The sequence below is a fragment of the Ochotona princeps genome, chromosome X, assembly GCF_030435755.1.
Source record: "Ochotona princeps isolate mOchPri1 chromosome X, mOchPri1.hap1, whole genome shotgun sequence".
NCBI classification, from domain to species: Eukaryota; Metazoa; Chordata; class Mammalia; order Lagomorpha; family Ochotonidae; genus Ochotona; species Ochotona princeps.
In genome coordinates, this window is record NC_080865.1 from 106405906 (window position 1) to 106431605 (window position 25700).

Below are 25700 nucleotides of genomic sequence, written 5' to 3' on the forward strand. Positions count from 1 at the left end.
CACAACTTCTCCACTTCCTCCCCCGTGAAGTCCCTAGCTTTGGCAGATCCTGATTTCCACGATGCCTTCCCTAGGGGCAGAGCCAGAAGGGACTAGAATTCATTTAGTACACACCTGCAATGTATAATGCAGGGTTCCGTGTCTCTTTAAACCAAGAAAAAAAATCATTACTATTCTTCCAGTAAATCCCATTGAGCAGGCCTGCCACCCACTTGCTCTTGTCCTCAGTGTGTCCCCCCAGATTAGAACTAGTCCAGCCAAGCGCTAGCCTCATGTTAGAGACCCAGCATGGCCAGAGTCACTTGCTCTCCAGGAGCTCATCACAGGCACACAACTCCGCTTGACAGGCTACTGTGTCTGACCCAAGGTCACACAGAGGGCAGATGGGCCAACTGGGGCTGGAGCTCCCTGCTATTGAACGGCCACGCCCTTGCTCTGGTCTGCGCACCCACCTAGATGGACCATTGGGAGCCCAAACAGCGAGGAGAGAGGCCTTCAACGGGGGTAGGGGGCAAAAAGACAGTGGGCTCCTGGCCTTGTGAGCACCACGTGGCTCCCACTCCTTCCCTGTCCGTGTGCTCACAGCTCTCACTGGGCTCTGCTTTACTTTCATCCAGTCTCACAATTACATGCATGTGTGTGTAGAAGTGCAATTCACACAGAGTGAAATCTGCCCTCTTGAGGTATACAACCATCTTCACACTTCCACATGCCTCTTTGTTCATATAAGTGTGTGTGTGTGTACACATACAGATAGAAACATATTGAAAGGCACATATATATTGAAAGGCAGAGGTAGAGCGAGAGACAGAGATCTTCCATCTGCTGGTTAACTCCCCAAGTGGCCACAATGGCCTGGAGCCAAGCCGATCAAAAGCCAGGAGCCAGGAGCTTCTTTGGGGTCTCCCACATGGGTGCAGCGTCCCAAGGAATTGAGCCATCCTTTGCTGCTTTCCCAGGCCATAAGCAGGGAGCTGGATCAGAAGCAGAGCCACTATGACATGAACCGGTGGCCATATGGGATGCTGGCACTCCAGTTACAGATCCACCAATACCAGCTTCTCACATGCCTCTCTGCAGCTCATCACTGCCCCTGTAATGTCCTCTAGCCCCAATGATCTGCTGTGTTTTGTAGACCTTCCTACAAATGAGTCATAGAGTATATGTTCTTTTTTTCTGGCCTTTATAATGCAGCATAACTTTGGAGATGTGTCCACGTTGTGTGTGCCTGTATGTCCCTGTTCCTTTCCATTACATGCTAGGTACTAAATGACAGTGGGGTTCTTTCCAGTTTTCTCGCAGCCACATGACACTGTTCACGGCATGCATGGCCAGGCTGCTGAGGGAATCTGTCAGGAGTGTGCTGATGGGCCCGGGCTGATTTGGTTCTTTGTCATCCATACGTATGATGCAGTTGCTAACATGCGTGATGGCCACAGTTCTATTTGGCATTATTCATGTCAGCTGCCACAGTCTTAGCTCCTCCCTGGGAGTAATGGTGTCCAGTCAGCATGCCCTAGGTTAGGGTAGACGCGCCGGCTCACTCCAGATCATGCATAGGGGCCCCAGGCACTTGGGGAGCACCTCCACAATGTCCTGCCAGCTCACTGCCTGCCTCCAACACACCACCCATCCAGGTCGCTCTGCGTCCCTCGCTGTCACATCCGTTCATGGCCCGGAGAGTGCATCTTGTCGATCTGCTGCAGTTTCTCATTAAAGGGCACTTGGTGGGAATGAGGGAGATGGGCAGGGCTGGCTGGGGAGTGGCCACGTGGCCAGGAGCCCAGGCAGAGGTGCCCAGCTGTGCTGTCAGAACTCAATCAAAGTCTCCCGCATGGGGCCCGGCAGTGTGGCCTAGCGACTAAAGTCCTCGCCTTGAAAGCCCCGGGATCCCATATGGGCGCCGGTTCTAATCCCGGCAGCTCCACTTCCCATCCAGCTCCCTGCTTGTGGCCTGGGAAAGCAGTCGAGGACGGCCCAAAGCCTTGGGACCCTGCACCCGCATGGGAGACCCGGAGGAGGTTCCAGGTTCCCAGCTTCGGATCGGCGCGCACCGGCCATTGCGGCTCACTTGGGGAGTGGATCATCGGACGGAAGATCTTCCTCTCTGTCTGTCCTCCTCTGTGTATATCTGGCTGTAATAAAATGAATAAATAACAAAAACGTCTCCCGCATGGGCACATGGGTGGCAGGTGTCCCATCACTGAGCCCTAGCCTGTGCCTCCCAGGAACTGCATGAGCAGCAAGTCAGAATCGGAAGCTGGACCGGGGGCTCCAACTCAGGTACTCCAATGTAGGATGCAGACATGAGATAGAACGAGAGGCAGACTGGCACTATAAGCATGGCTTCACCCACTGCACCACAGTGCCAGCCCCAAATGCAGCCATCTTAACTGCAGTTTCAATCCCAAGGCCAAACACCTAGGGCCTATTTAGCTAGGTTCTAGGGGGAGCATGGTAAGCAAGCTGAGGCTGTGAGCTCAGGCTGCTGTGTACCAGTGGCCCCACTGGGGCCGTGACCGTGGCTTTCTGGAGTTGGGACTCTGCAGGCCACTGGGCAACCACTTGCTTGTCGCTGCTGTAGCCAACAGGGGCTGGCATTGAGCTTCCAAGCATGAAGCTGCTGCTTATGACTGACATCCTGTGTGGGCTCTGCTTCCCACCCAGCTCCCTGCTTGTGGCCTGGGAAAGCAGTGCAGGACGGCCCAGAGCCTTGGGACCCTGCACTCACATGGGAGACCTGGAAGAAGCTCCTGGCTCCTGGCTCCTTGCTTTGGATCAGCTCAGTTCTGGTGGTTGTAGCCACTTGGGGAGTGAACCAGCAGATGGAAGATATTTTCTTTCACTGGCTAACTCTTCAAATAAATCCTGCACCTGCGTGGGAGACTCGGAAGAGCTCCAGGCTTCCAGCTTCAGATCGGCTCAGCACTGGCCATTGCGTTCACTTGGGGAGTGAATCATCGGACGGAAGATCTTCTTCTCTGTCTCTCCTCCTCTGTATATCTGACTTTGTAATAAAAATAAATAAATCTTTTTGAAAAATTGTATTTAAAAAATTTAGCAATACAGAAAAGGGGGGGAACTGACATTGTGGTACAGTGGGCTAAGCCAACACCTGTGCTGCTGGCATCCCATTTGAGCATGGTTCAAGTCCAGGCTACTCCACTCTAATCCAGCTCCCTGTTAATGCACCTGTGAAGGCAGCAGAAGATGGATCAAGTCCTTGGATCCCTGCTCCCACATGGAAGACCCGGATGGGGTTCCAGGTTCCTGGTGTCAGCCTGATCTAGTTCTGGCAGTTGCAATCATTTGGGGAGTGAAGCAATAGATAAATGTGTGTGTATGTGTGTGTGTGTGTGCGTGTGTGTGTGTGAATGAGAGAGAGAGAGAGACAGAGTTGGAGAGAGAGAGACTATATCCTGGGAGAGAGAGGGAAAGAGAGAGACTCTGGCTCGAGAGGCAGAAGTGTTCATTTAAGTAATTTTGTTCATGCAAACCATGCGGAGGCCTGAACCAAGTTCCTGGCTACCAGGTTCCAGTCTAGCCCTGACCCAGCTTTGCCTATTGCAAGTGCCTGGAGAGGAAACCGCCAGATAGAATCTCTAGCTCACTGTTCTTCTGACTCTGAAATAAATAAATGAATGAAACTTTAAAATAAAACAGTATGGGTCTGGGAACATCTCAGATGAAGTTTCTTTGAGGATCTCCCCAATCGAAATGCCAGATTCAGAACCCTAACCATGAAGAGAAGTGCAGGTTCCATGGTCTGCCATGAAGTGCAAGTGCCAGAGCCGAGCCTCCTCAGAGGCTCAGACGGAGCAGTGGAGAGCACAACCAGGTGCACATGGAGGATATGGCAGTCCATCGGAACCTGCAGAGGACACCTGGCACCACAACAGAGGACAGAACAAATCGATCAACTACCCCAGCCAAGTGTTGGCAGTGAAAAACTGGGCAGAGACTCTATGATGGACTATGTCAATCAGTGGATTCTTCAACGACCTCATCGTGCTTGGGGTGGCGAGTTGGTAACAATTCATAACTGTTGAACTATCAAAACCACTTGAGCAGGACCCTCGGAGCATGCCCCACATCAGGGACCTGGGATGGGTGGGAGGTTGGGTGGGGCTTCTCTCTGTATCTCCCCCTTTACCCCAGATACAGGAAAAAAACCAATGTGGAAATAATAGTCTTACCCACTTTCCTGTAGCCCTTGAGCCTTTGTGCCCTAATTAACTACGTAAAGATTGTCAAAAAAAAAAAAATAAATAAAAAAATAAAATAAAGCAGTGCAGAGCCGCTGCTGGGTCTTTGGTTGGGATGCTGCCTCCCATATGGGAGGGCCTGGGTTCAAGTCCCTGCTCCATTTCAAACTCTATCTGCCCTCTCACACAGAGCCTGGAAAACAGAATCCCGGATGAGTTTGTGACATTGACTAAGTGCGTGTTGCAACAGACATGTGGCAAGTGAACCTGCAAAGTGGATAGGTCTCCCCCGTCTCTCTGTCTTCGAAACAAATGAAATTGGAAAAAATGGATGGCAGCTGAGTCCGGCACTGTGGTGCCCCAGGCCAAGCCACCACTTGGACCACCATGTGCCACAGTGGAAGGCTATTCCAGCTGCAGCACTGCTACCCCTGCTGACACACCGTGGAAGGCGGCCGATGGGGGGAGAATCAAGATGGCGGAATAGGGTAAGGACACGTTTAAACTGACGGAAAAACATTTAATCAGGATGAAGCAGAGAGGACATATTTCAGGAAATAGGAAAGGACAGAACAACAGCAGAGGGGTACCTGGAGACTGACAGACACAGGAAAGCAGCGGACACAACGGTGTGGTGTTGCAGAGACTGATACTCCAGCAGTATTCAGCAAACGGCAATCTGAACTCCACCAGCAGCCGGAACTCCACCAGCAACCAGGTGGGAAGGGACTTTCACTGGGAGCTTGGGAGGTGAACCCAGACAAAGAACCATCCGTCCTGCTGGTCCGTTTGATTTGACCAGGAGCAGAGACAGAGCAGCAGATCTCAGACGGGCAGTGTGAGAACAGGGTGGATTTCATAGCCCAGTCAGCCCCCTAGAGCCGAATTGGACACCATTTTGCGTAAGGAGGCAAAGGTAAGGGAAAGGACTGAGCATATGCTGAGCTGGGAGTGAACTCGTTTTGACTCAGGGAACTGCAGCAACGCAGCATTCCACAGGTTCCACCCAAGACAGGTCTAGGTAGCCCTCAGATCTGACTGCCAGCAGATCAAGAACTCTAGTAGTGGTACATCAGGCGCCATTTTGCGCACTGTGTCAATAGCTTTAGGACTGTAGGGGACAACAGTGAACTGCATATGTGCTGAGCTCGTGAGAACTCGCTGAGGTCCGTGGATTGCACTGGTCCCGCAGGAAAATAATACCGACTGTGGCATCGTACCGGTCAAATAGGTCCATGTGGCACCCAGACCTAACGTCCAACAGGTTCCAACAAGATCAGAGCCACCAACAACCTAATTATATAGGACACCTGGTGTCTCTAATCCTGGGACCTGCTCCAACCGAAAGTGGGAGAAAGGTTGCAGAGACAACGGTGCAGCCTCACCACGGTATCACAGGAGGTGGAGAGTGGTGAGCCAAGAGCTGGGGCTGTGGAGACCACGGTGGAAGTCTGACATAAGAACCCAGACCTGGAACTCGCTGGAGGTTGTGGCACAATTGGCTGCAAGCAAAGAGTTGTGTACCAACTGCAATAAGTAAAATCGCATTGTAGACCTGTGGGTGACACAACTTAGAAATCTGCCCCAAGGAGAAGACTCTGCTAACCAGAAGTACAATGACCAAGAGCAAAAGAAGAGACAAAGGCACAATGAATAATACTGAAAACTCCCCTGCAAAGGAGCAAAACCCAATGCCAACCTCAGAGTTCACTGAGGAAGACATCGAGAAAATGGGGCATACAGAATTCATAAAACTCATTTTAAAGCTTCTGATCAAAAATGAGAAACACATGCAAGAGTTCAAAGAATTTAAGGAAGCAATAAAGCAAATCAAGGCTGATACATCAGAAATGAAGAACACAGTAGAGCAAATTAAAAGTACAGTGGAGAGTCTCCAAAATAGAATGAAGCAAGCAGAAGAAAGAATCTCAGAATTGGAAGATATTTCCTGTCATCAGGGGGAAGCAAACAAAAAGCTGGAAGCAGAGCTGGATCAGGCCAAAAAAAGTATTCAAGAATTGAAAGACACTATTAAGAGACCTAATATAAGAGTTATGGGAGTCCCAGAAGGTGCAGAAAGAGAAGCTGAGTTTACAAATGTATTTAATAAAATAATAAAGGAAAATTTCCCTAATCTGGAGAAAGAATTGGGAAACAAGATCCAGGAGGGGCACAGAACTCCCAACAGCTTGACCAAAAGCGATCTTCACCATGACACATGATCATCAAGCTCTCTTCAATTGAACATAAGGAAAAGATCCTTAAACGTGCACGTGAAAAAAATCAATTGACATAGAAAGGAATGCCAATTAAACTCACAGGAGATCTCTCACAGGAAACTCCACAGGCCAGAAGAGAATGGAGTGACATATTCCAGATTCTAAAAGAAAAAAATTTTCGGCCCAGGATAACATATCCAGCAAAGCTTTCTTTTGTCTTTGAAAATGAAATAAAATTCTTCCACAGTAAAGAAAAGTTAAAAGAATTTGCCTCTTTTAAACCTGCCCTACAAATAAATGATACTTCAAGATGTTCTCTTCACAGAAAAGAGGAATAGCACCTACCAAAACCAAAGGCAAATGGGAAGAACATCCCAGTAAAATGACAACAGAAGACTAAGCCAATGAACAACCCATTCCTAAAATGACAGGACCAAAGTACCACCCATAGATATTAAACTCTGAATGTAAATGGCTTAAATTCAATCAAATGGCATAGATTAGTAGACTGGATTAAAACACAAAACCCATCTGTTTATTGTCTGGAGGAGATACACCTCACCAACAAAAATCAGCAGAAACTATATCACATGGGTTTTGTTGTTTTCTGTCGGTTTCATCTCTTCAAAACACTTATTTCTGATTAAATCATTCAATGACTCATAGATCATGCAGTAGCATCATTTTCTTCAAGAAAGTTCTTGAGTTTCATTTCTTCAGCTACACGTTAGTCATTTAATAGCAAGTTATTTAACTTCTTGGTGTTGTTAATTTCTTGTTTCTCCCTGATGTTGATTTTGTTTTGTGGCTTTTCATTTAAGGGGATGTATAGCAGCTGTGTAATGGAGACTGTCATATCTAGTAACATGTCATTTAACCTCATGGCATTGTAAATTTCTATTTTTCTTTCTATTGTTGATTTTGTATTATGACTTTTCATTTAAGGGGATGTACAGTAGCTGTGAAATGGAGACTAACATCCAGATGTGAGGATACAATGCAGTATGCATTTCTGCTTCCAGACAAAGATGGACTTACAATGAAACTGTTTACTGTATCTTGACAATAGGATGCTGGACTCTCTGCCATCGTCCATGCCCGCAATGATGGACATATGATTGTGTATGAAGAACTATATGTTAGTAATGATATAGAGGAACTAGATGGAGGGAGGGAATTGGGGAGGGGATAAGGGAATATGGAACTGTATCATCAAATGATAATAATAATAATAATAAAATGTAAAAAAAAAGATTTAATTTTTATTGGAAAAGCAGATTTACAGACAGGAGGAGAGACAGAAAGATCTTCTGTCTGCTGGTTCACTGCCCCAGCGGCCGCAAAAGCTAGAACTGAGCTGATCCAAAGCCAGGAGCCAGGAGCCTCTTCCAGGTCTCCCACGCTGGTGCAGGTCCCAAGGCCTTGTGCCGTCCTCGACTGCTTTCCCAGGCCACAAGCAGGGAGCTGGATGGGAAGCGGGGCTGCCGGGATTAGAACCGGCGCCCATATGGGATCCCAGTGACACAAGCGGAGTATTAACTTGCTACACCACGGCACCAGCCCCATTTTTCAATTTTTTAAAAATTATGTTCATTTACTTGAAAATCATGAGTGAGAGAGAGCGATCCTCCATCCACTGCTTCATTCCCCAATGGCTCCTCAGAGCTGAAGCTTGCCAGGAGGAGAGCCAGGCAGCAGGAGCTTCTGTCACATCTCCCACATGGGTGCTCAGGCACCTGAGTCGTCTCCATTGTCTTCACAGGCACATTAGCAGGGAGCTTGATGGAAGTGAAACAGCCAGTGAGCCTGGCGTGGTAGCTTAGTGGCTAAATCCTCACCTTGCACGCACTGGGATCTCAAATGGGTGTTGGTTCGTGTCCCAACTGCTTCACTTCGCATCCAGCTCCCTGCTTGTGGCCTGGGAAAGCAGTAGAGGACGGCCCAAAATCTTGGAACCCTGCACCCACATGAGAGACCTGGAAGAGGCTCCTGGCTTCAGATTGGCTCAGCTCTGCCTGTTGTGGCAGCTTGGCTAGTGAACCTGCAGATGGAAGATCTTTTTCTCTGTGTCTTCTTCTCTCTGTATATCTGTCTTTGCAAATACAGAAATAAATGAATCTTTAAAAAGAAGAAGAAGAAGAAGAAGTAACACAACCAGGACACGAAGAACGCCCGTAAGGCTTGCCAGCATCGCAGCCAGCAGCTTACCGCACTATGCTACAGCAGCAGCCCTTGCATTAGTTGGCTGAGGCGCTTCTCTCCTGGGTCCTTCCCAGACTTCCCTGGGCTGGGTAACAGCAGACAGGCGCACCAGGGAGCAGAGAGGGCCACAACTGGCACCTTGCTTGGGGGTATCTGCTCTATGTGGCCACATTGGAGCTGAGCTGGCTTCCTCCATCTTTCTGTAAGCATCCTCCCACACCATCCAGCAGGGTTCTCAATGGAAGGAAAGAAGGTGTTCCAGGGCTGCTATCGGGGCATAGCAGGTTGAACCACACACCCCTTCTCAGTGTCACTCGGGCTCCACTCTCTTGTGGCCTAGGTGCTTGGGGCCCTGACACTCTTGTGGGCGATCTGGCTGGAGTTCCTGGCCTTGCTATTCTGGTCATATGGACAATGAACCAGAAGACGGAAAATATATTTTCCTGTCTCTTCCTTCCTGTCTGCCACTCGGCCTTTTAAACAAATCAGTAGATTGCTGGTGGTAGCCTCATGCCCAGGCCTTTGACTATCTTACTGCCACCATTTGTCTTTCCATCAGTCAGATGAGGCCAATTGAGAGGAGCCATCATGTGACAAGGAGATCTGTCCCCTGGATTCCAAGCCCCCAGGGCAGCACACAGCCCAGCACACAGGAAGCCCTGGGCTGGGACAAGAGCTGTGCGTGGTGGCTTTCCCTGGAGTGTTCTAGTAAGAAGCCTGCAGGATTTCTATAACGCACGAGGGCGCTGTGTGCAGCACGTTGCATCCTTACCAGGCACGAATGGGCGGCACAGGCTCCCATGGCCAGGTGGTGCGCATCTCGGTATCTTTTTTAAAAAAAAAGATTTATTTATTTTTATTGGAAACACAGATTTACAGAGAGAAGGACATACAGAAAGATTTTCCATCTTCTGGTTCACTCCCCAAGTGGCTGCAACAGCCAGAGCTAAGCAGGTACGATGCCAGGAGCCAGGAGCTTCTGCTGGGTCTCCCACACGGATGCAGGCTCCCAAGCTTTGGGCCGTCCTCCAATGCTTTCCCAGGCCACAGGCAGGGAGCTGGATGGGAAGGGGAGCTGCCGGGATTAGAACTGGTACCCATATGGATCCTGGCACGTGCAAGGTGAGGACTTCAGCCACTATGCTACCCGTGTCTCCGTATCTTTGGCAGGCACCCACCGCAGCATCCTGTGTATCCCCTAAGGACTGGGTATGGGGAAGGCACAGAGCTGTCTCCAGGTTCTCCTCGTAGGAGGAGGAGGCCTTGGCAGCTGCAGGCCTCGGGTATGGTGGGAAGTCATTTGGGGCTCCAACCCTGCAGATGAACAAACAGCAAGTAAGACAGGAGCCCCGCCCAGAGCAGTGGGCCACGGCTCGCTGGCTGGGGCTGGGCTACACAGAAAGCCACCCGGCTGCAGGGGCTGCAGGGGCCGGACAGGGTCAAAGCAAAGCAGAGGGAGGGGGAAGGGCAGGAGCAGGTACAAGGAGCACAGGGCCGGGGCACCCCAGCAGGAAGCACGCGTGCGTGTGCATGCGCGTGCAGGAGTGCGTGTGTCTATGTGTGTGGGGGAGGAGAAGGCCAGCGCCTGGAGGGCAGGCCTCTTCCCGGGGCAGGTGCAGCCAGGGCGGGGCGCAGGAAGAGGGTGGGGGTGTCCACGGTTTCCACAGGCCCCTGGAAAGGAAACTGGATCTCATAGGGGCACTTAAAACCCTGCGTGGCCCCCACCACACCACCTCACTTCCTGGCCCTTATCACTGCTGGGCCCTCTTTGAGGGCAAGGAGGAGGAGGGGGAAGAGGAGCCGGTGCAGGGCTGAGTTCTGCGTGGTGGAACTCCCTGATCCCGTGTGTTCCAGTAAGGTGGGCTGCTTGGCGTGGGGGTGGCGGTGGGCAGCTGGGCCTGAGCCTGGACCACAGGCACTGGGGCCAGGAAGGGGTGTGGAGGAGGGCGGCTGGTGGAGAAGGGCGGGGGAGGAAGTCCTCGCCTGGGCAGCTCACCGGGAGGCTGGCTCGGGGCGGGGCGGTGATGGAGAGCAGAGCCGGCCAGCAGCCACCTTCACACCTCTGCTCAGCTGCCAAGGAGCCCCCAAGAGCAGCCAGGTAAGGGGCTCCCTGAGGGACTCCAGGGAGGTCCAGCCGGCCCCTCTTCCACGCCGTGCTGTGCCATTTCTTGGCTTTTGTTGGGGCAGGGGGAAGGGTGTAGGAACCTGCATTCCTGCCCTAGGGGCAGATCTGGGTGGGCTGCCTGGGCTGCCCTGGTTTCTGACCGCCTGTTCCTCTGCCTGTGAGAGCAACTGTCCCTCTCTAGCCCCCTGCAGGCACCCACGCCAGGCAAGCGCTACCCCAGCTTCTGTCCCGGCTGTGGCGCAGAGCCCCCAGGACGGACGGCTGGCCCCTTGCCCAGTGTGGGCCAAGTTGGGCCTGTCTCTGGCCGCTGACACCTGCCTCAGGGGCACCATGGTCATGGCGTTTACCACTTCAGGTAAAATTCCAGCTGCCAGCTGCGGGGCTCTGACTGAGGGAGCAGGGGTAGGGGGATGACAGTGCCTCTCCAGGCTGGCGGGCAGGATCCCCACTCCCCGGCTGGGGCTGCTCTGTTGCACCCCTGGCCACTGGAGCCTGGGCCACAGACTTGCTTCCTTAGGGCTGGCAAGCAAGGGAAGCAGGAGGCACTGGGCAGGCACCCACTGGGAGCCGTGTGCCTGTGCACAGCCCCTGCCTAAGTTGGCGTCCCCTCTCCCACCCAGCCTTGCCAGGACCACTCTCTCCACCCAGCCCACCCAGCAACAGCAGCCAGAAGGAGCCGCTAGGCCCCCGTGACCCGGTGCTGGTTCGTGCAGAACTGGCCCTGCTCTCCACTGTCTTTGTGGCCGTGGCCCTGAGCAATGGCCTAGTGCTGGGGGCCCTCGCCCGGCGTGGCCGGCGTGGCCGTTGGGCACCCATGCACGTCTTCATCGGCCACTTGTGCCTGGCCGACCTGGCCGTGGCGCTGTTCCAGGTGTTGCCACAGCTGGCCTGGGACGCTAGCGACCGCTTCCACGGGCCTGACGCCTTGTGCCGGGCCGTCAAGTACCTGCAGATGGTGGGCATGTACGCCTCCCCCTACATGATCCTGGCCATGACGCTGGACCGCCACCGGGCCATCTGCCGCCCCATGCTGGCGCACCGCCAGGGAGGTGGCGCTCACTGGAACCGGCCCGTGCTGGTGGCTTGGGCTTTCTCGCTCCTTCTCAGCCTGCCCCAGCTCTTCATCTTCGCCCAGCGAGACGTGGGTGATGGCAGTGGGGTCTTCGACTGTTGGGCCCAGTTCGTGGAGCCCTGGGGCCTGCGTGCTTATGTCACCTGGATCGCCTTGATGGTGTTTGTGGCACCTGCCCTGGGTATCGCTGCCTGCCAGGTGCTCATCTTTCGGGAGATTCATGCCAGCCTGGTACCAGGATCATCGGAGAGAGCTGGGGGACGGCGTGTAGGGCGCCGCACAGGTGACCCCCATGAGGGAGCCCGTGTGTCAGCAGCCATGGCCAAGACCGTGCGGATGACGCTCGTGATTGTCATTGTCTACGTGTTGTGCTGGGCACCTTTCTTCCTGGTGCAGCTGTGGTCAGTGTGGGACACCGAGGCGCCTCGGGAAGGTGGGTGTGGCTCTGCCTGGGGCCGAGGGGGGACTACTCAGGCTTGGCAGCCACATGCCTCTGCCCTCCATGCCACCCGCGGCTGGAGGCCCCCATGCGGGCACTAGGGGCAAGCTCCTGCACAGCCTCGGCGGCCACAGCCTGACTCCTCCCCACCGCAGGGCCCCCGTTCGTGCTGCTCATGCTGCTGGCCAGCCTCAACAGCTGCACCAACCCCTGGATCTATGCCTCCTTCAGCAGCAGTGTGTCCTCGGAGCTGCGCAACTGGCTCTGCTGTGCTAGGAGGCGTGCTTCTCCCAGCCTGGGGCCCCAAGACGAGTCCTGTGCCACGGCCAGCTCCTCACTGGCCAAGGACACTGCCTCCTGAGAGCCTGCCCGGGCCAGCCCTGAGAGCCGCCAGCAGAGAAGGGCCTGCACTGACGGCCAGAGGCTGGGAGCTCATCGCTGCCATCTTGTGCAATTCCTGCAACACACGAGGCCTTCAGACTCCGAGGCTGCCGCTCCTTTGTGCCAGGCAGGAAGGCAGACTGCGGTAGAGCGCCATGGCGTCTGGGGCTGCTAGGCAGCCTTCTACCCCACCCTGTGCTCCCAGGACTCACCTGTCCCTTGTCACACCCTGCCCTCCAAATAGAACTTACAGCTCAGTTTCTACACATCGTGAGTTTTCTGTGGAGGGTTCTCCTGGGATAAGGAGCCAGCAGGGGCGCAGGCACTTCATATGCACATGCGCGTGCACACACACACACACACACACACAGCACCTCACGCCACAGACATACGCCCAGATTTGGTAAAAGGCGAAAGATTTAGACGATCTAAAGAGAAACTAGAGTATATATGCCCAGATTTGGAACCCAGAAGGCTGGCAGCCAAGCCTTTAAAGCCACACGACTTGGGGGGCCAGCATGGTAGTACATCAGGTTAATCCTCCGCCTGCAGCACTGTCATCCCATGAGCGCTGGTTCTAATCCCGGCAGCTCCACTTCCCATCCGGCTCCCTGCCTGTGGCCTGGGAAAGCATTCAGGATGGCCCAAAGCCTTGGGACCCTGCACCCGCATGGGAGACCTGGAAGAAGTTCCTGGCTCCTGGCTTCGGACTGGGCCAGACCTGGCTGTTGTAGCGACTTTGGGGAATGTACCAGCAGATAGAAAGTTTTTTTTTTCTCTCTCTGAGTTTCAAAATAAATAATTTTTTAAGGCACAGGTTGCAAGCAACATAACCTATGGGTAGACAGCTGCAGGGTGCCATGGGTCTAAACTGTTAGCACAGTGTGGGCATGCCAGGGGCACCCCCCACACAAGACAGAACTGGCTCACATCAGGCAATGAGCACATAGGTCTTTATGAGTTATCACCAATGCCCACCCAGCCACCCACACCAGAGGCCACCACTGAGCGAAGCCACAGAGGGGCGGGCCCCAGCTTCCTTGCTTGGCCACCTCCTGGAGGAGCCTAAGCTAGGACTGAGGGCAACCAGGGGGCCGGGGGCAGTGGGCAACCTTGCCAACAGCCCTCAGGAAAACAGGGCAGAGGCTGGCCAAGAGCTAGCCACGACAGCTCAGTGTGGCTTCAAGGAGGAGTCCAGGCCCTGTGGCTGGGCCTCTGCTGGGCCACTGGAGAAGCCTCGGCTTTGGCTTCGGCGGCCACAGGCTGCAGACTGTGGGCTGCGGGTGCCAGAGCCAGAAGAGGCAGCAGACGTCTTTCCTAGCAGCTCTTGAAACACGGACTCCATGCGCTGCGCCACAGCCTGCAAGAAAGATGGAGGGTGCAGTTCCCCAGCTCCCGTCGGCTTTCCCTCCTCCTACTGCATCCTCCAGGGCCAGCAGTTGCTCTGCGTAGTTCTGCCCCCAACGCCCCCTGCCTCCCCACCCCCGCTTATCTACCCCGACCCCTCTCCCTGGATGAGACTTCAGCCCGTAGCTGCAGGAACCCGCAGTACACTATGGACTCCGGGGGCGTGGAGGGGGATTGATAAGGAGGCGAGTCCAGGCTGCCCCAGCCCCCCAGCACAATCCACATAACTTCCCAGCCACCCCTTCCTGCCTCCTACCTCCCTGCCATCTGGCCCTCTGCTTCTTCCCTGGTGTGCCAAGCACCTGGCACATCACTGCCTGTCACCTAGTTTGGCTCTAAATGCCAGCCTTGAATTCTGCCCAGAGCTCTTCACACACAGGCACCCCAGCAGGCTGCTCCAACAGCCGCAGACTTGCAGCTAGGCCAAGGGCTCACCTGCCACACAACCCCACCCTGTGCTCCGGCCTTCCTTCTGACCAGCCCAGCCTTCTGCCCCTCAGAGCTCCACCTCCGATCTGCTCAGCACCTGCCTCCTACCTTGTCCACCTCCACGGGTCGCTCGGGGGGTGTGGGAAGCAAAGAGTGGCCCCTGCGCCCAGTGGGGCCTGCAGTCTCCGCTGGGGTGCACAGTTCAGGCCTGCAGGGCACAGTCAGCAAGTCCCTGGCTGCACTGGAGAAGAGGTGCTTCCCTCCGGCCTCCCATTGCACTGCGGCGACACCCAAGTCCAGCCCTTGCCGACCGGCCGGGCCCTCACATCTCCTCGGTGGCAGATAAGAAGTCAGCGCCACCCTGCGCACAGCTCACTCACCCAGCAGGCAAGGAGATGTACTTGTGGGGAATGAGCCCCCGTACACCGCCGAGCTCTCCCCGCCACCAGTCGCTCGAGGCCCGCGTGTGCAGCCGCAGCACATCCCCACGCTGGAAGGTCAACTCCTGTGCCGTGCGGCCCGTGTACGCGAAGCAAGCCACGGCCTCCATGCCGGCCTCCAGGTCCGAGTGGGACACTGGAGAGGCCCCCGGGGCAGGCATGGAGGGGGGCCCCTCAGTGTCTTCTGGCTCCAGCTCCCCTGGCAGGCTCTCTAGCTGCATGCCCCTGGGGCGGTGGAGGGGGTGGTGAGGCAGAGGGAGGCGAGTGAGGAGGCCAGGGGGTCTCCCCTCCACCACTGCCCTCTCCCCCAGGCAGGGCCGAGGCTGTACCCCAGGCAGCTGGCAGCTGGTGGTGCCATGCACTTCTCGTACACGGGGCCTGGCAGCACGGTGGCGGGTGGGAACACCCTGGCCGGCTGCATGATGAGTGTCTGCACCAGCTGGTTCAGGCGGCCTTGCACGGCCACAGGGTCCTGCCCCGTTGGCACAGGCAGCAGCGTGGGTCCGAAGCATACAGCCAGGTTGTAGGGGTCCATCATGTTCTCGTCACTGTACTGGGCCAGGCTGTGGAAGGGTACGCGGGTCACGGCACCTCGCTTCCCCCTGCGCCCACCCTGCCCCGGCCCCTAGAATACTCACTGGTTGAGGAAGGTGAAGAGGTAGCGCAGCACCACCAGCACCGAGCCAGGCAGCTTGGCCAGCAGGTGGCTCACAGATTCCACCCGTTCGGCCACCGACTCCAGCTCTATGGGACAGTCCCGCCCCAGCCCAGGAGAGGCACATGAGCAGGGCAGTGGAAGCCGGCCAGCAGTACCCCCGCTCTCCCAGCCTCAGGCCTGGTCTCACCTGCTGAAGCCAGAAGCTCCTGAAACAGGTCCAAGGGGAAGAGTGGGGGATCCAGGCTCCGGAAGTAGAGCTTCAGCACCCCGGCCACCGAGTCCAGGTCGTGGGCTGTGCAGCCTTCCACCAGCGGGTCCTCCCCTGCAGGTGCAACTCACAGGTGAGGAGGTGGAGCACACCTGCCTCCCCCCCACCGCCCCTTGCCGCCAGCCCACCTGCCTGTCCCCACCTCTCTCAAAGGCATCGCGGATCTCTGAGACCCGAAGCTGGGCACCTGACACCCGGAAGATGCCCTCATGCTGCAGGCCTGCAGGGCGGGGAAGGAACTGGTGAGTGCCATGGGGTCCCACCCCGTGCCAGGTGCCAGCGCCCGAGGGACCGAGCCACTCTAGCTCTTACCATTCAGATTAATGAAGCGGATACAGCTCTCCACCACCAGGGGCACAAGCTGGCCTGAGCTCTGGAAACAGAGAGGGCGTTTACTGCAGAGCGCTCTCAGGCTCGCACATGGCTTTTCAGCCTGTGCTGCGGCGGCACAGCACTCGGCACAGCACTCGGCACACAAGCCCAGCGCAGTGTGCTCCAGGGTCTCTAGGTCTCTGCCACTCCCGATGCTAGTTTAGGGAGTACTTTACATTATGTTGGCAGAGTGTTAATTGCTGTGATATAAAAATGCATAAAATTTTGTACATTAACCTTGAATCAAGTGACAATGCAGTAACAGGTTAAAGCCACTGCCTACAGCACCAACATCCCACTTTGGCACTGGTTCAAGTCCTGGCTGCTCTACTTCCCATCCAGCTCCCTGCTAATGTGCCTCTGGGTGATTGGACCCCTGCCCCATGAGGGAGCCCCAGAAGAAGTTCCTGGCGTCTGGCTGGTCCAGCCGTGCCCATTGCAGCCACTTGTTGCTGGTTACAGCTGCTCCCTCCCATCGGTATTGCAAAGGGGAGCCCAGCAGAAGCTCACAAAGGCCTGGGGAGGGAGGGCCCACAGGCTCCCACTCTAGGAGGGTCAGGGACACAGTGGCTGGAGAAGCACCAGCAGGTGCAGTGTGGGCTAATGGTCAGTTCAAGGCCCAGGTGAGACCAAGTACCTGGATAAATGTCTCCATGTCTCCCCCAAAGAGTCTCTGGTTATACTGCGAAGTGGGGCGGGGTTGGCGGCTCTTCTGGAACCTTCTCTGCATGTGTTGGGTTCTGATGTGGACAGGAGATGAATGAGGGGGATGGGCATAGAGAAGAGAATGTGCCACCTCACAGCCCAGTCACTCGGAACCCTGGGCCTCCCCAGTGCCTCCCAGAGGGCAGTGGTTCAGTGGAAAATGAGGCCAGGTAGGAAGGACTCACCGAGACAGCGCCTGCTCTGCCTTGTCACCTGGGGAGAAAGGATATTGGGCACCCACAGAGAGAGGCATGGCTCGAAGGCTGAGGGGCAGAGCAGGGCCGTTGCTGGGTGGGGAGGGCCTGGAGGATGGAGGCATACCTCGCTGGATGGCCTCCTGCAGCTTCTGGTGCTTGGCCTGCAGCTTGGCGAGGACACTCCGTCCGCTCAGGTACTCCTGCAGTTTCTAGAAGCCCCGAGAAGCACTGCCAGTGTTGGCCGCGCCCAGGACCTCTGCTCAGCACCCCTCCCCCGGCCCAGGGCCAGTGCCATTCTCCCCCACCGTGGTGTAGAAGGTCTCTGTCTCCTGCTGCTGGCCCCGCCTCCGGCCCAGCTGGCGAGTGCCCGGGTCTGAACTGCTGGACTTGAGGGACTCGCTGGAGGGGCTGGCCTGGAAAGAATCCAGTGCGTCCCCATCCTCCGATGCCACCACCTCCAGGAGGGCCTGCAGGGTTGCCTTCAACGTCTTGTTCACCTGCAGAGGAGGCAGCAGGGCAGTGGTGGGAAGGGGCTGAGCAGCAGGCTGCAGGCCCCCATGAGCATACCTCCTCGGTCTCAATGCTCTGTCGGTCCAGGCGGCTTCGGATGTTCTGGGCTCGGGGCAGAAGTTCATCCCTCAGCTCCATGTCTACTTGGATCTCAGCCTCCTGCAGGGAGCAGTGGGCAGGGGCTACCAGCTGAGTCTGAGCACAGCAAAAACACCCCAAACAGCCCCAGGAGAACCAGTGTGGCATGTGCAGGCAATGGGATCATGCTCAGCCCTACAACGGCATCATAGCAGGTGGGCTGTGCACTCCTAGCCAAGCGCAGTTTGAGCCCTAGCCCCACTTCTTCTCCATGCTAACCCTAGGAGCAGCAAGTGCCTGAGTCCCTGCCACCAAGCCGCAGGAGTTCTGGGCTCCTTGCCTCTGACCCGACTCAACCCTGGCTCTTGTCCATGATCTCTAGCGTTCTTTCTCTCTCCACTTTAAGTTCGTTTAAAAAAAAAAATATTTGTTTGAAAACCCAAATGACAGAGAGAGAGAGGCACACACACAGACACAGACACACACACACAGAGCAAGTGAGAAACAGAGACCTTCCACTCTTGTACCCGCTGGGTCACTCTCCGGATGGCCTCAGCCACTGGGCAGGGCCAGGTCCGGCTGGGGCTGCACCTGAGCCCCCCTGTGGGTGCAAGGCCCAAGCACTTCAGCCATCTCCCACTGCTTTCTCAGGCCACAGACAAGGAGTTAGAGCGCAAGTGGAGCGGCCAGGACCATGGCAGCAGTTTTACCTGTTACACCACAGCACTGGTCCCTGAAATAATTTTTTTTTTTCTCATTTTTGAAAGGGTGAGCATTGTGGCACAGTGGTTTAAGTTACTAGTTAGGAGCCGGTGGTCCATGTCAGAGCACCAGTGCCAGTCCTGGCTCTTCCCCTTTTGATCCAGTTTCCTGATAACACAGCCAGGAAAAGCAGCAGGTACCCAGATGGAGTCGCAGGCTCCTGGTTCCAGCCTGGCTCAGCTCTAGCCATTAGAGCTCTTTGGGGACAAAGTGACACAGTGCAGCAGTGCCAGGGCCGCACATCCCGGAGTCCCCACGGCAGAGCTGACTGGGCAGCTCTGCGAACACACTCGAGTCACAGAGTGTGACTCCTCACTGCCGTGTTGTGTGGCATGTGAGTCTCATTGCAGTAAAGCTGCTTCTTTCCAACAAATGGTGGCGAGGAGGGTGAGGCCCCACTGCCTCCCAGGGACAGGGCAGCTGGGAAGCCGGCCCACTGCAGCATGGAAGCCACTGCTTGGCTGAAAGCCATGCTGGGAGGCCACGCTTTGGTTCTTGTTTTTCACAGAATATAACTTCCAGGTTTCTAGTTTCTAAGAAAATATTTATTCATTCACTTTAAGCAGCAGAGTGATGAGAGAGAGAGAGAAATGTTCCATCTGTTGGTTCACACCCAAACGGCCAGGGCTGGGCCAGACTGAAGCTAGCAGCCAGGAACTCCTTCTGGGTCTCCTATGTGCCTGGGCCACCCTCTGCTGTTTGCCCAGGGATGTTAGCAGGGAGCTGGAATAGCAGCTGGACTCCAAGCTGCATTCAGATATGGGATGCTGCTATTCGAAAGTAGAGAATCAACCCACTACATGATGACACAGCACCCTGAGGAGTTCCCTCTTTTAAACATGTAAGTATTCAGAACTTGGGCATTGTAGGGTTAATTTAAAATTAAGACTGCAGGGCCCGGCGGCATGGCCTAGCGACTAAAGTCCTCGCCTTAAACGCCCCAGGATCCCATATGGGCGCCGGTTCTAGTCCCGGCAGCTCCACTTCCCATCCAGCTCCCTGCTTGTGGCCTGGGAAAGCAGTCGAGGACGGCCCAAAGCTTTGGGACCCTGCACCCGCGTGGGAGGCCCGGAAGAGGTTTCAGGTTCCCGGCTTCGGATCGGCGCGCACGGGCCCGTTGCGGCTCACTTGGGGAGTGAATCATCGGACGGAAGATCTTCCTCTCTGTCTGTCCTCCTCTCTGTATATCTGACTTTACAATGAAAATAAATACATCTTTTTTTTTAAAGATTTATTCATTTTATTTTATTTTATTTTTTTAAAAGATTTATTCATTTTATTACAGCCAGATATACACGGAGGAGGACAGACAGAGAGGAAGATCTTCCGTCCGATGATTCACTCCCCAAGTGAGCCGCAACGGGCCGGTGCGCGCCGATCCGAAGCCGGGAACCTGAAACCTCTTCCGGGCCTCCCACGCGGGTGCAGGGTCCCAAAGCTTTGGGCCGTCCTCGACTGCTTTCCCAGGCCACAAGCAGGGAGCTGGATGGGAAGTGGAGCTGCCGGGACTAGAACCGGCGCCCATATGGGATCCTGGGGCGTTTAAGGCGAGGACTTTAGTCGCTAGGCCATGCCGCCGGGCCCAAAATAAATAACTCTTTAAAAAAAAAATTTTACAAGGGACAAAAGTTCCAAGGAGAAATATGTTGCCTGCAACATCCTACAAAAGAACATTTCAAGCCTGAATTCTATGCGTGGCCATAAAGCAGCAATGGAGAGCAGGAAGGGCATGCAGAGGACAAACCAGGATGAGGGAACCCATGCGGTGGGAGCACTCCCAGGAAGAGAGCTCAGGAGAAGCACCAGCCTGAGGATGCCCATGGTGTCGCACACGGCTCTTGGGACCGTGGGGCCCCTCAATCGCACTGCGGTCACAACTTAGAGGGATTCAATTACTAAGATGCAAGTCAGCCACCAGAAGCCAGGAGGAGAGAGCAGCTCCAGGCTGGGCTGGAGGAGTTGTGGGCATCCTCTCCTCCCCAATTTGCAACATGTAAATTTTCCCAAGATGCAGGAGGGCGGTGTGTGGCCAGCTGCACGGCCTCCACAGGGAGCATCCTAAGCACAGGTACACTGCCACACTCACCAGCCCCACGAAGCCCTCTGCCACGTGTCTCACCTCATCCCCCTCATGCGGCTGGTAGTCAAAACGCAGTGGGGGGCAGAAGGCACTTGCATGCACCTCAAGCACCTTGGCCTTGTCCCCAGGAGGGTCCAGGGCCTCCACGGCCTGTTCCAGGCTGCCCAGGCCCTGCATCTGGGAAGCTTGGGTGCGGCTCTCAGCGGCCATGTAGCTCCGCAGTGCCTGCCCCAAGGCCAAGTGGAAGCCTGTGTCACAGTACTGCAGAGAGGCAAGGAGACACTTGAGTGTGCACAGCGTACACCAGAAGCCCCGGGCTCCCTGGATGCCACTGCGCAGCCAGGCAGGACTCACGTCAATGAGGTCCAGGACGTCCCGCAGGTAGTAGTTGCTGACTGCGGCATTGACGCTCGCCAGGCTCAGCAGGTACTCATTGCGTGCCTTCGTGCACTTGAGTTTGTGCTCCAGGAACCTGGCCTGGCGCTGCTCAGGCGGATGAAGGGAAGGGCGCTGGGGTCACATGCTCGATCTCTCCCTGTCTCCCGTGCCAGCCCTGAGCCCAGGAGACACACCTGCTCCCTGGTTGCCACGAGCCCTGCCCTCTTGCCTGGCTCCCAGCACCCAACTCTCCTCACTGACTTCTCCCAGGACAGCAGGTTCAGGGGTGTGGAACTACAGACCGGGTCAATCAATCAATCTGTGAAGGTGGGAGACCTGGGGGCCGCCCAGAAGCAGATCAAGCCAGTGGGGGAGGGGGTTACACACAGGAAAAGGCAGGGTCTGGGGAGAAGGGACCACAAAGGTCATCTTGGGGGGACAGTGGCAACAAGAATGACAGCCTCACACCAAGCTTCCCCCTTCCTGCGCCCCCATCAGCCACCTCCACGGCTAAAACCTAAGCAGCAGTGGGGCAGCACTCGCGGGCCCTGACCCTACAGCTGCACCTTTTCCAGCAGCCGGCTGCCTTTCTTGACGGAGCTCTTGCGGAGGGGCCCAGTCTCCATGGCAGCAGGGCCAGCTGTGGGGGCGACCGGGCCAGTCCGGCCTGCACGCTTCTCTTCTTGGCGCTCAGCTTCTCGCAGCTTCGCCTCAGCATTCATACTTTCCACACGGTACAGCTGGTAAGTCTTCTTGGCCTGTAGGGAGGCCAGGCTAGGCAGTTCCACTGTAGGCCATGGCCACGGCCAGCCCTGCCTCACTGCCCTCCTTGCGGCCCACACGGGGCTGCCAAGTGAGAACTGCACAAGCCCATGGGGGCAGACTGCTGGGACACAGAGGAAGCCCCTGCCTGTGGTCTGCTCCCCTCCCATAGTCTCCCCTAGAGCCCTGTGTGGGGAAGTGAGCCCCCTGCTAGTGCTCACCGCCTGCAGCTCTGACACCACCTCCAGGAGCTCCTCCTGCAGCTGCTGCACCAGGTCCTTACTCTGGAGGTCGAGCAGACAGTAAGCACCCCGGCTGCTGCTCAGCTCCTCCCAGCTCCCATCCTGGAGCTGCAGAGCTTGTGTGAGGGTTGTCGCCGCCGCGGGCCGCCCGGACTACAGCCTCACCTTCTTGACGATGCGCCCCACGTCCTCAGCGATGTGATTGAGGCGTTGGGTTAAGCAGCCGGCCAGTGCCTCACCGAAGGCCGCACTCTCCCGGCTCTGCTGGCGTGTATGCTGCAGCAGCACGGCCCAGCAATGTAAGGGCGACAGGAGCAAAGGCTCCTTGCTGTGGGTGCAAGGGGACACTCAGGCCACGCCACAGGACTACCTTCCACCTTACAGACAGACACTGCTACCTACCGGAAGCTTTGGTGCTCCCGGCCACTGCCCCCAAGGCGGCCTCCACGGCTGGAGAAGCGCTCTGCCAGCTTCTCCAGGCCCCGGGAGTACTCCAGCTCCACCTCGGCGCGGCGGCGTGTGAACTCGGCCAGCTCCTGCAGCAGCTCCCGTCGAAGCTCTCCCTGTAGCTCCAGGCAGCGCAGCTGCTCATTCAGCTGTCCACGCATCTCTGCAGAGGACCATGGGCTCAGGCCGGGCCGGGCCGGGGCAGGAGCACAGACCACTAGCCTGGAGCCCAGGCTAAGAGTCGTGTTAAGGCAGGAGGCAGGCACTGTGGGTCACCCACAGCCAGGTAGAAGTGAAGGACAATGATCAGAGCCAAGTGGTTGAGCCAAAATGGGCAGCATGTTGCAGCGAGCGCAGAGCCCCACCTTGCCCATGGCTTTCTCTGCCCTCCCGGGCTCTGGAAAGCTTCCCCTGCCACTTCCTTCCTGCTCCCTGTAGTTGCTCAGCAAGCAAGGCTGCGTGAACTCCTAACCTCAGGGCCAGGAGAGCTGCCCACAAGCTGCAGGGAAACGCAGCTGCGCAGTGGCGCAGTGAACTGCTGGCCCAGGTCTTCTGTCCCGTCAGGCAGAGCCGCATCCTGGACACCACACACCTTACTATTGGCTAGATTTGTGTCAACTCTGCTTCCGGGGCATGCCCTCTCTTGCACAGCTAGGCTCAAAATGTGGGGTAGGAGGGGGGCACAGATAGCAGCTGGGCAGACATACAGCAGCATGTTCCAGAGCAGTGGTAGCTAACAAGACACATAACAGGCAAGGGCAGGCAGAGGTTTGCGGATGGCGATGAAGAAGTGGCGGCGCTGCAAGTGCGGGGGCCCGGCAGGCCTCCTATGTGCGCTGCAGGCCGCAGGCCCCACGCAGCACATGGGAACGCTGTGCCAAAGGCATTTCTGTGCTGCTGGCGAGCCTACAGGGGGGCGAGCCTACTCCCAAGTTGGTGCAGGACGAAGCTCTCTTCCGGAGTCCAGGCATTGCCCCCACCCCCAGCGCAGTGGCTCGGCGAGGGGCTTTCAACCGGAATTCCTGAGCCGGAATGATTCCTCTCCAGCGCCAGCAAGCCTGCGCTCAGGCTGCATAAAGGCGAGCCTCGGCTGGGAGCGCCCCCCTCTGGTGAAACGCATCCAGGGTAGGGCAGAACCCAGGACAACGCGCTGGTGAAGGAGGGGGTGGGGTTGGGGGCCCTCCGTGAGTCAGAGCACCATTTGGGGAACAAAAGCAAGTTTCATCTCCCACCAGCCTCCCCTTGAGCTGCTGGCACACACATGTTCTAAGCACGGACACGTACTGCAGGTGAAGGGAGCAGCAGACGCGCTGTGCTCCTCAGGCTACCCAGGGGAGCCCCGCTCCGGTCTCAGCACATGAAGGCAGGCTAGCTGGCGTAGAACCACAAGCACAGGAGGATATCAGAGCCATTCCCAGTGGCCGAGCGCCGTGACTCTCCCAGGGCAGCCCGGGGCCGCAGCAGCGGTGCACAGCACATGTGGCCCAGGGAAGGAGGGAAGGCCCCACAGATTGGAGTCACAACACTGGCCCGAGGCCCCAGCACCACTTCCTGTGAGCAGGCCACTTGCTCTCACTTCTGCCTCCCAAACTGTGAGGTGCTGACCTTTCAGATTTCGGAGAGCTGAGGCAGTGACCCTGCTAGCGTGCTGGGGTGGGGGGTGCAATTGAGGTTCCAAACAGTGGAGGCCCTGACCGAGGAGCAGCAGGTGTGCAAGCCATCCTTGTGACCTAGCAGCCATACATTGCTGAGGAAAGCTGCAGTCTTTCAGGCTGCTGGGCTGTGGAGAAGGATGCTGGTACTGTTTACGTGCATCTAAGACACGCGGGCGGCAGGGGCTGGGACCAGCTCCCGGCAAGTCACCCCAAGCCAGCTAGCGCTGCACAGGAGGGCTGCGCCACAGCTGCTTCATACGCTCATTTTATCCTGCCTCCTAGGCAACCTACCACAGGTCCCTGGGCCTGTGGATACCATCTTTAAAATGCAGCAGAGAGTGACAAAGGGGAGAGGTGGCTGAAGGCTCTAGCACCTTACATGCTACCGATTTTCCGTTGCAAAGCTGGTCTGGCCTTGAATCCGACCACTAGAAGCTTGACAGAGCTGATTTGCATGTGATTTGCACAGAGGTGTTTACCAGCCACCCTGTTGAATCTCTCAAGCCAAGACACAGCCGCCATCCCTCTTTGCTGGGGGTGCAGGGAGGTGACGACGGCGCTGCTAGAGAGGGCGGCAGCCCATTTGCTTTCACTGCTTTAGTGTCTTCCCCACCCCCCAGCAAAGTCAAAGCATCCCACGTCGCCTTCTCAAGGGCATCCCGGTTCATGTGGCCAGCACGCGAGGAACAGGGAGCTCGAAGCAGAGTGGAGAGGGGCCGGAAGGAGGAGTGGGGACCGGTGGGATCCAGCAGGCCCGCAGGGCATTGGGGCTCCCTCCTCCTCCCACGTCCGGGAGTCACATCCCATACCAGGTGGCAGGGGGTGGGGGTTGGGGGGGGAGGACGATCCGCTTTGAACTCTGCCGCGACCTTCAGGGCCTCAGCAGGGAAGCAGATCTGGAGCACCGGACGCCCTCTCACCTTTGATTTGCGTTTCGTACTCAGCCTGCGGCCCCCGCTCCCGCCTCAGCTTTCCGTGTGCGGCCATGACGGCCGGCCAGATGGCAGCGCCGTCGAGCCCCGCTGCTCCCACGCGGCCACGAAGAGGCCGGGCGCTGGGACCTGGGCCGCTGAGCCCAGCACCCTGTTGGGCTCCGCCCCTCGCAGCCCCGCCCCCAGCGAGGCCCCCGACGAGGCGGGGCCAGACGGCCCTGGTTTGGCATGGCCTCCCTGAGGAGCTGGTGGGGGGCTGTTTCAGAGCGCCCCTCTCAAACCCCACTACTCCCCGGCCTCATTATCCCCTCCCGCTGGGCCAGCCCTTGGGCTACCTGTGCCCACTGCCAACCTGCGCCACCTCAGTCGCCCCCACCAGCTCCAGATCTGAGCCTCCCTAGCCGTCCTCTGCTTCCCCCAGACTCCCAGACCTTGCTTTCCAGCAGCCCCAGCCCTGAGACGGGCCTAAGGAGCCCTGGGAACTGGGGTGGGGCTCGTGGGCTACTGCTGTGGGGGAGGGAGCAGGGTGAGCCATGCTTCCCCTTCTGCTCTAGCCTAGCAGAGGAACAAGCCTCATTTCCTCATAGGTGGTTAGCACTTCCTGCTGCCGGAAGAGGCTCCTTTGCCTTCTCCCCCCTGTAGCTTGCACCTGCCTGCTCCTGGCCGGGGGTGGGGCAGAACACTACACGCAGCCTCTCACACCAAGCTCTCTTCCCACCCTGCACTGCTCTCCGG

At 56.7% G+C, this 25700-nt stretch overlaps 2 protein-coding genes across 2 annotated transcripts; one reads left to right on the plus strand and one right to left on the minus strand.

Moving 5' to 3' along the window:
- Nucleotides 1-10938: 10938 nt before the first annotated feature.
- Nucleotides 10939-12624, plus strand: AVPR2 (arginine vasopressin receptor 2). Its single transcript, XM_004598852.2, has 3 exons — nt 10939-11106; nt 11372-12256; nt 12418-12624. The coding sequence occupies exons 1-3, from the start codon at nt 11082-11084 to the stop codon at nt 12621-12623; spliced, it is 1116 nt and encodes a 371-aa protein (XP_004598909.2). The 5' UTR covers nt 10939-11081; the 3' UTR covers nt 12624.
- A 950-nt stretch (nt 12625-13574) lies between these two features.
- On the minus strand, nt 13575-25332 carry ARHGAP4 (Rho GTPase activating protein 4). The gene is made up of 20 exons (XM_058658583.1): nt 24954-25332; nt 22334-22541; nt 22097-22259; nt 21911-21973; nt 21494-21685; nt 20904-21032; nt 20589-20810; nt 17687-17788; nt 17425-17616; nt 17244-17328; nt 17108-17135; nt 16855-16957; nt 16158-16218; nt 15988-16065; nt 15765-15899; nt 15558-15663; nt 15249-15482; nt 14860-15144; nt 14588-14687; nt 13575-14003 (listed from the first exon to the last, which is right to left on the minus strand). The coding sequence occupies exons 1-20, from the start codon at nt 25018-25020 to the stop codon at nt 13815-13817; spliced, it is 2742 nt and encodes a 913-aa protein (XP_058514566.1). The 5' UTR covers nt 25021-25332; the 3' UTR covers nt 13575-13814.
- Nucleotides 25333-25700: the final 368 nt, after the last annotated feature.

Bases quoted from the DNA above. Each gene is read 5' to 3' on its own strand.
- AVPR2 (XM_004598852.2), top strand. From the start codon at position 11,082: ATGGTCATGGCGTTTACCACTTCAG. The intron at 11,107-11,371 runs GTAAAATTCCAG...TCTCCCACCCAG, and splicing joins CATGGCGTTTACCACTTCAG to CCTTGCCAGGACCACTCTCT. The intron at 12,257-12,417 runs GTGGGTGTGGCT...TCCCCACCGCAG, and splicing joins CACCGAGGCGCCTCGGGAAG to GGCCCCCGTTCGTGCTGCTC.
- ARHGAP4 (XM_058658583.1), bottom strand. From the start codon at position 25,020: ATGGCCGCACACGGAAAGCTGAGGCGGGAGCGGGGGCCGCAGGCTGAG. The intron at 22,260-22,333 runs GTAGGTAGCAGT...TTGCACCCACAG, and splicing joins CGGGAGCACCAAAGCTTCCG to CAAGGAGCCTTTGCTCCTGT. The intron at 21,686-21,910 runs GTGAGCACTAGC...GCCTCCCTACAG, and splicing joins TGGTGTCAGAGCTGCAGGCG to GCCAAGAAGACTTACCAGCT.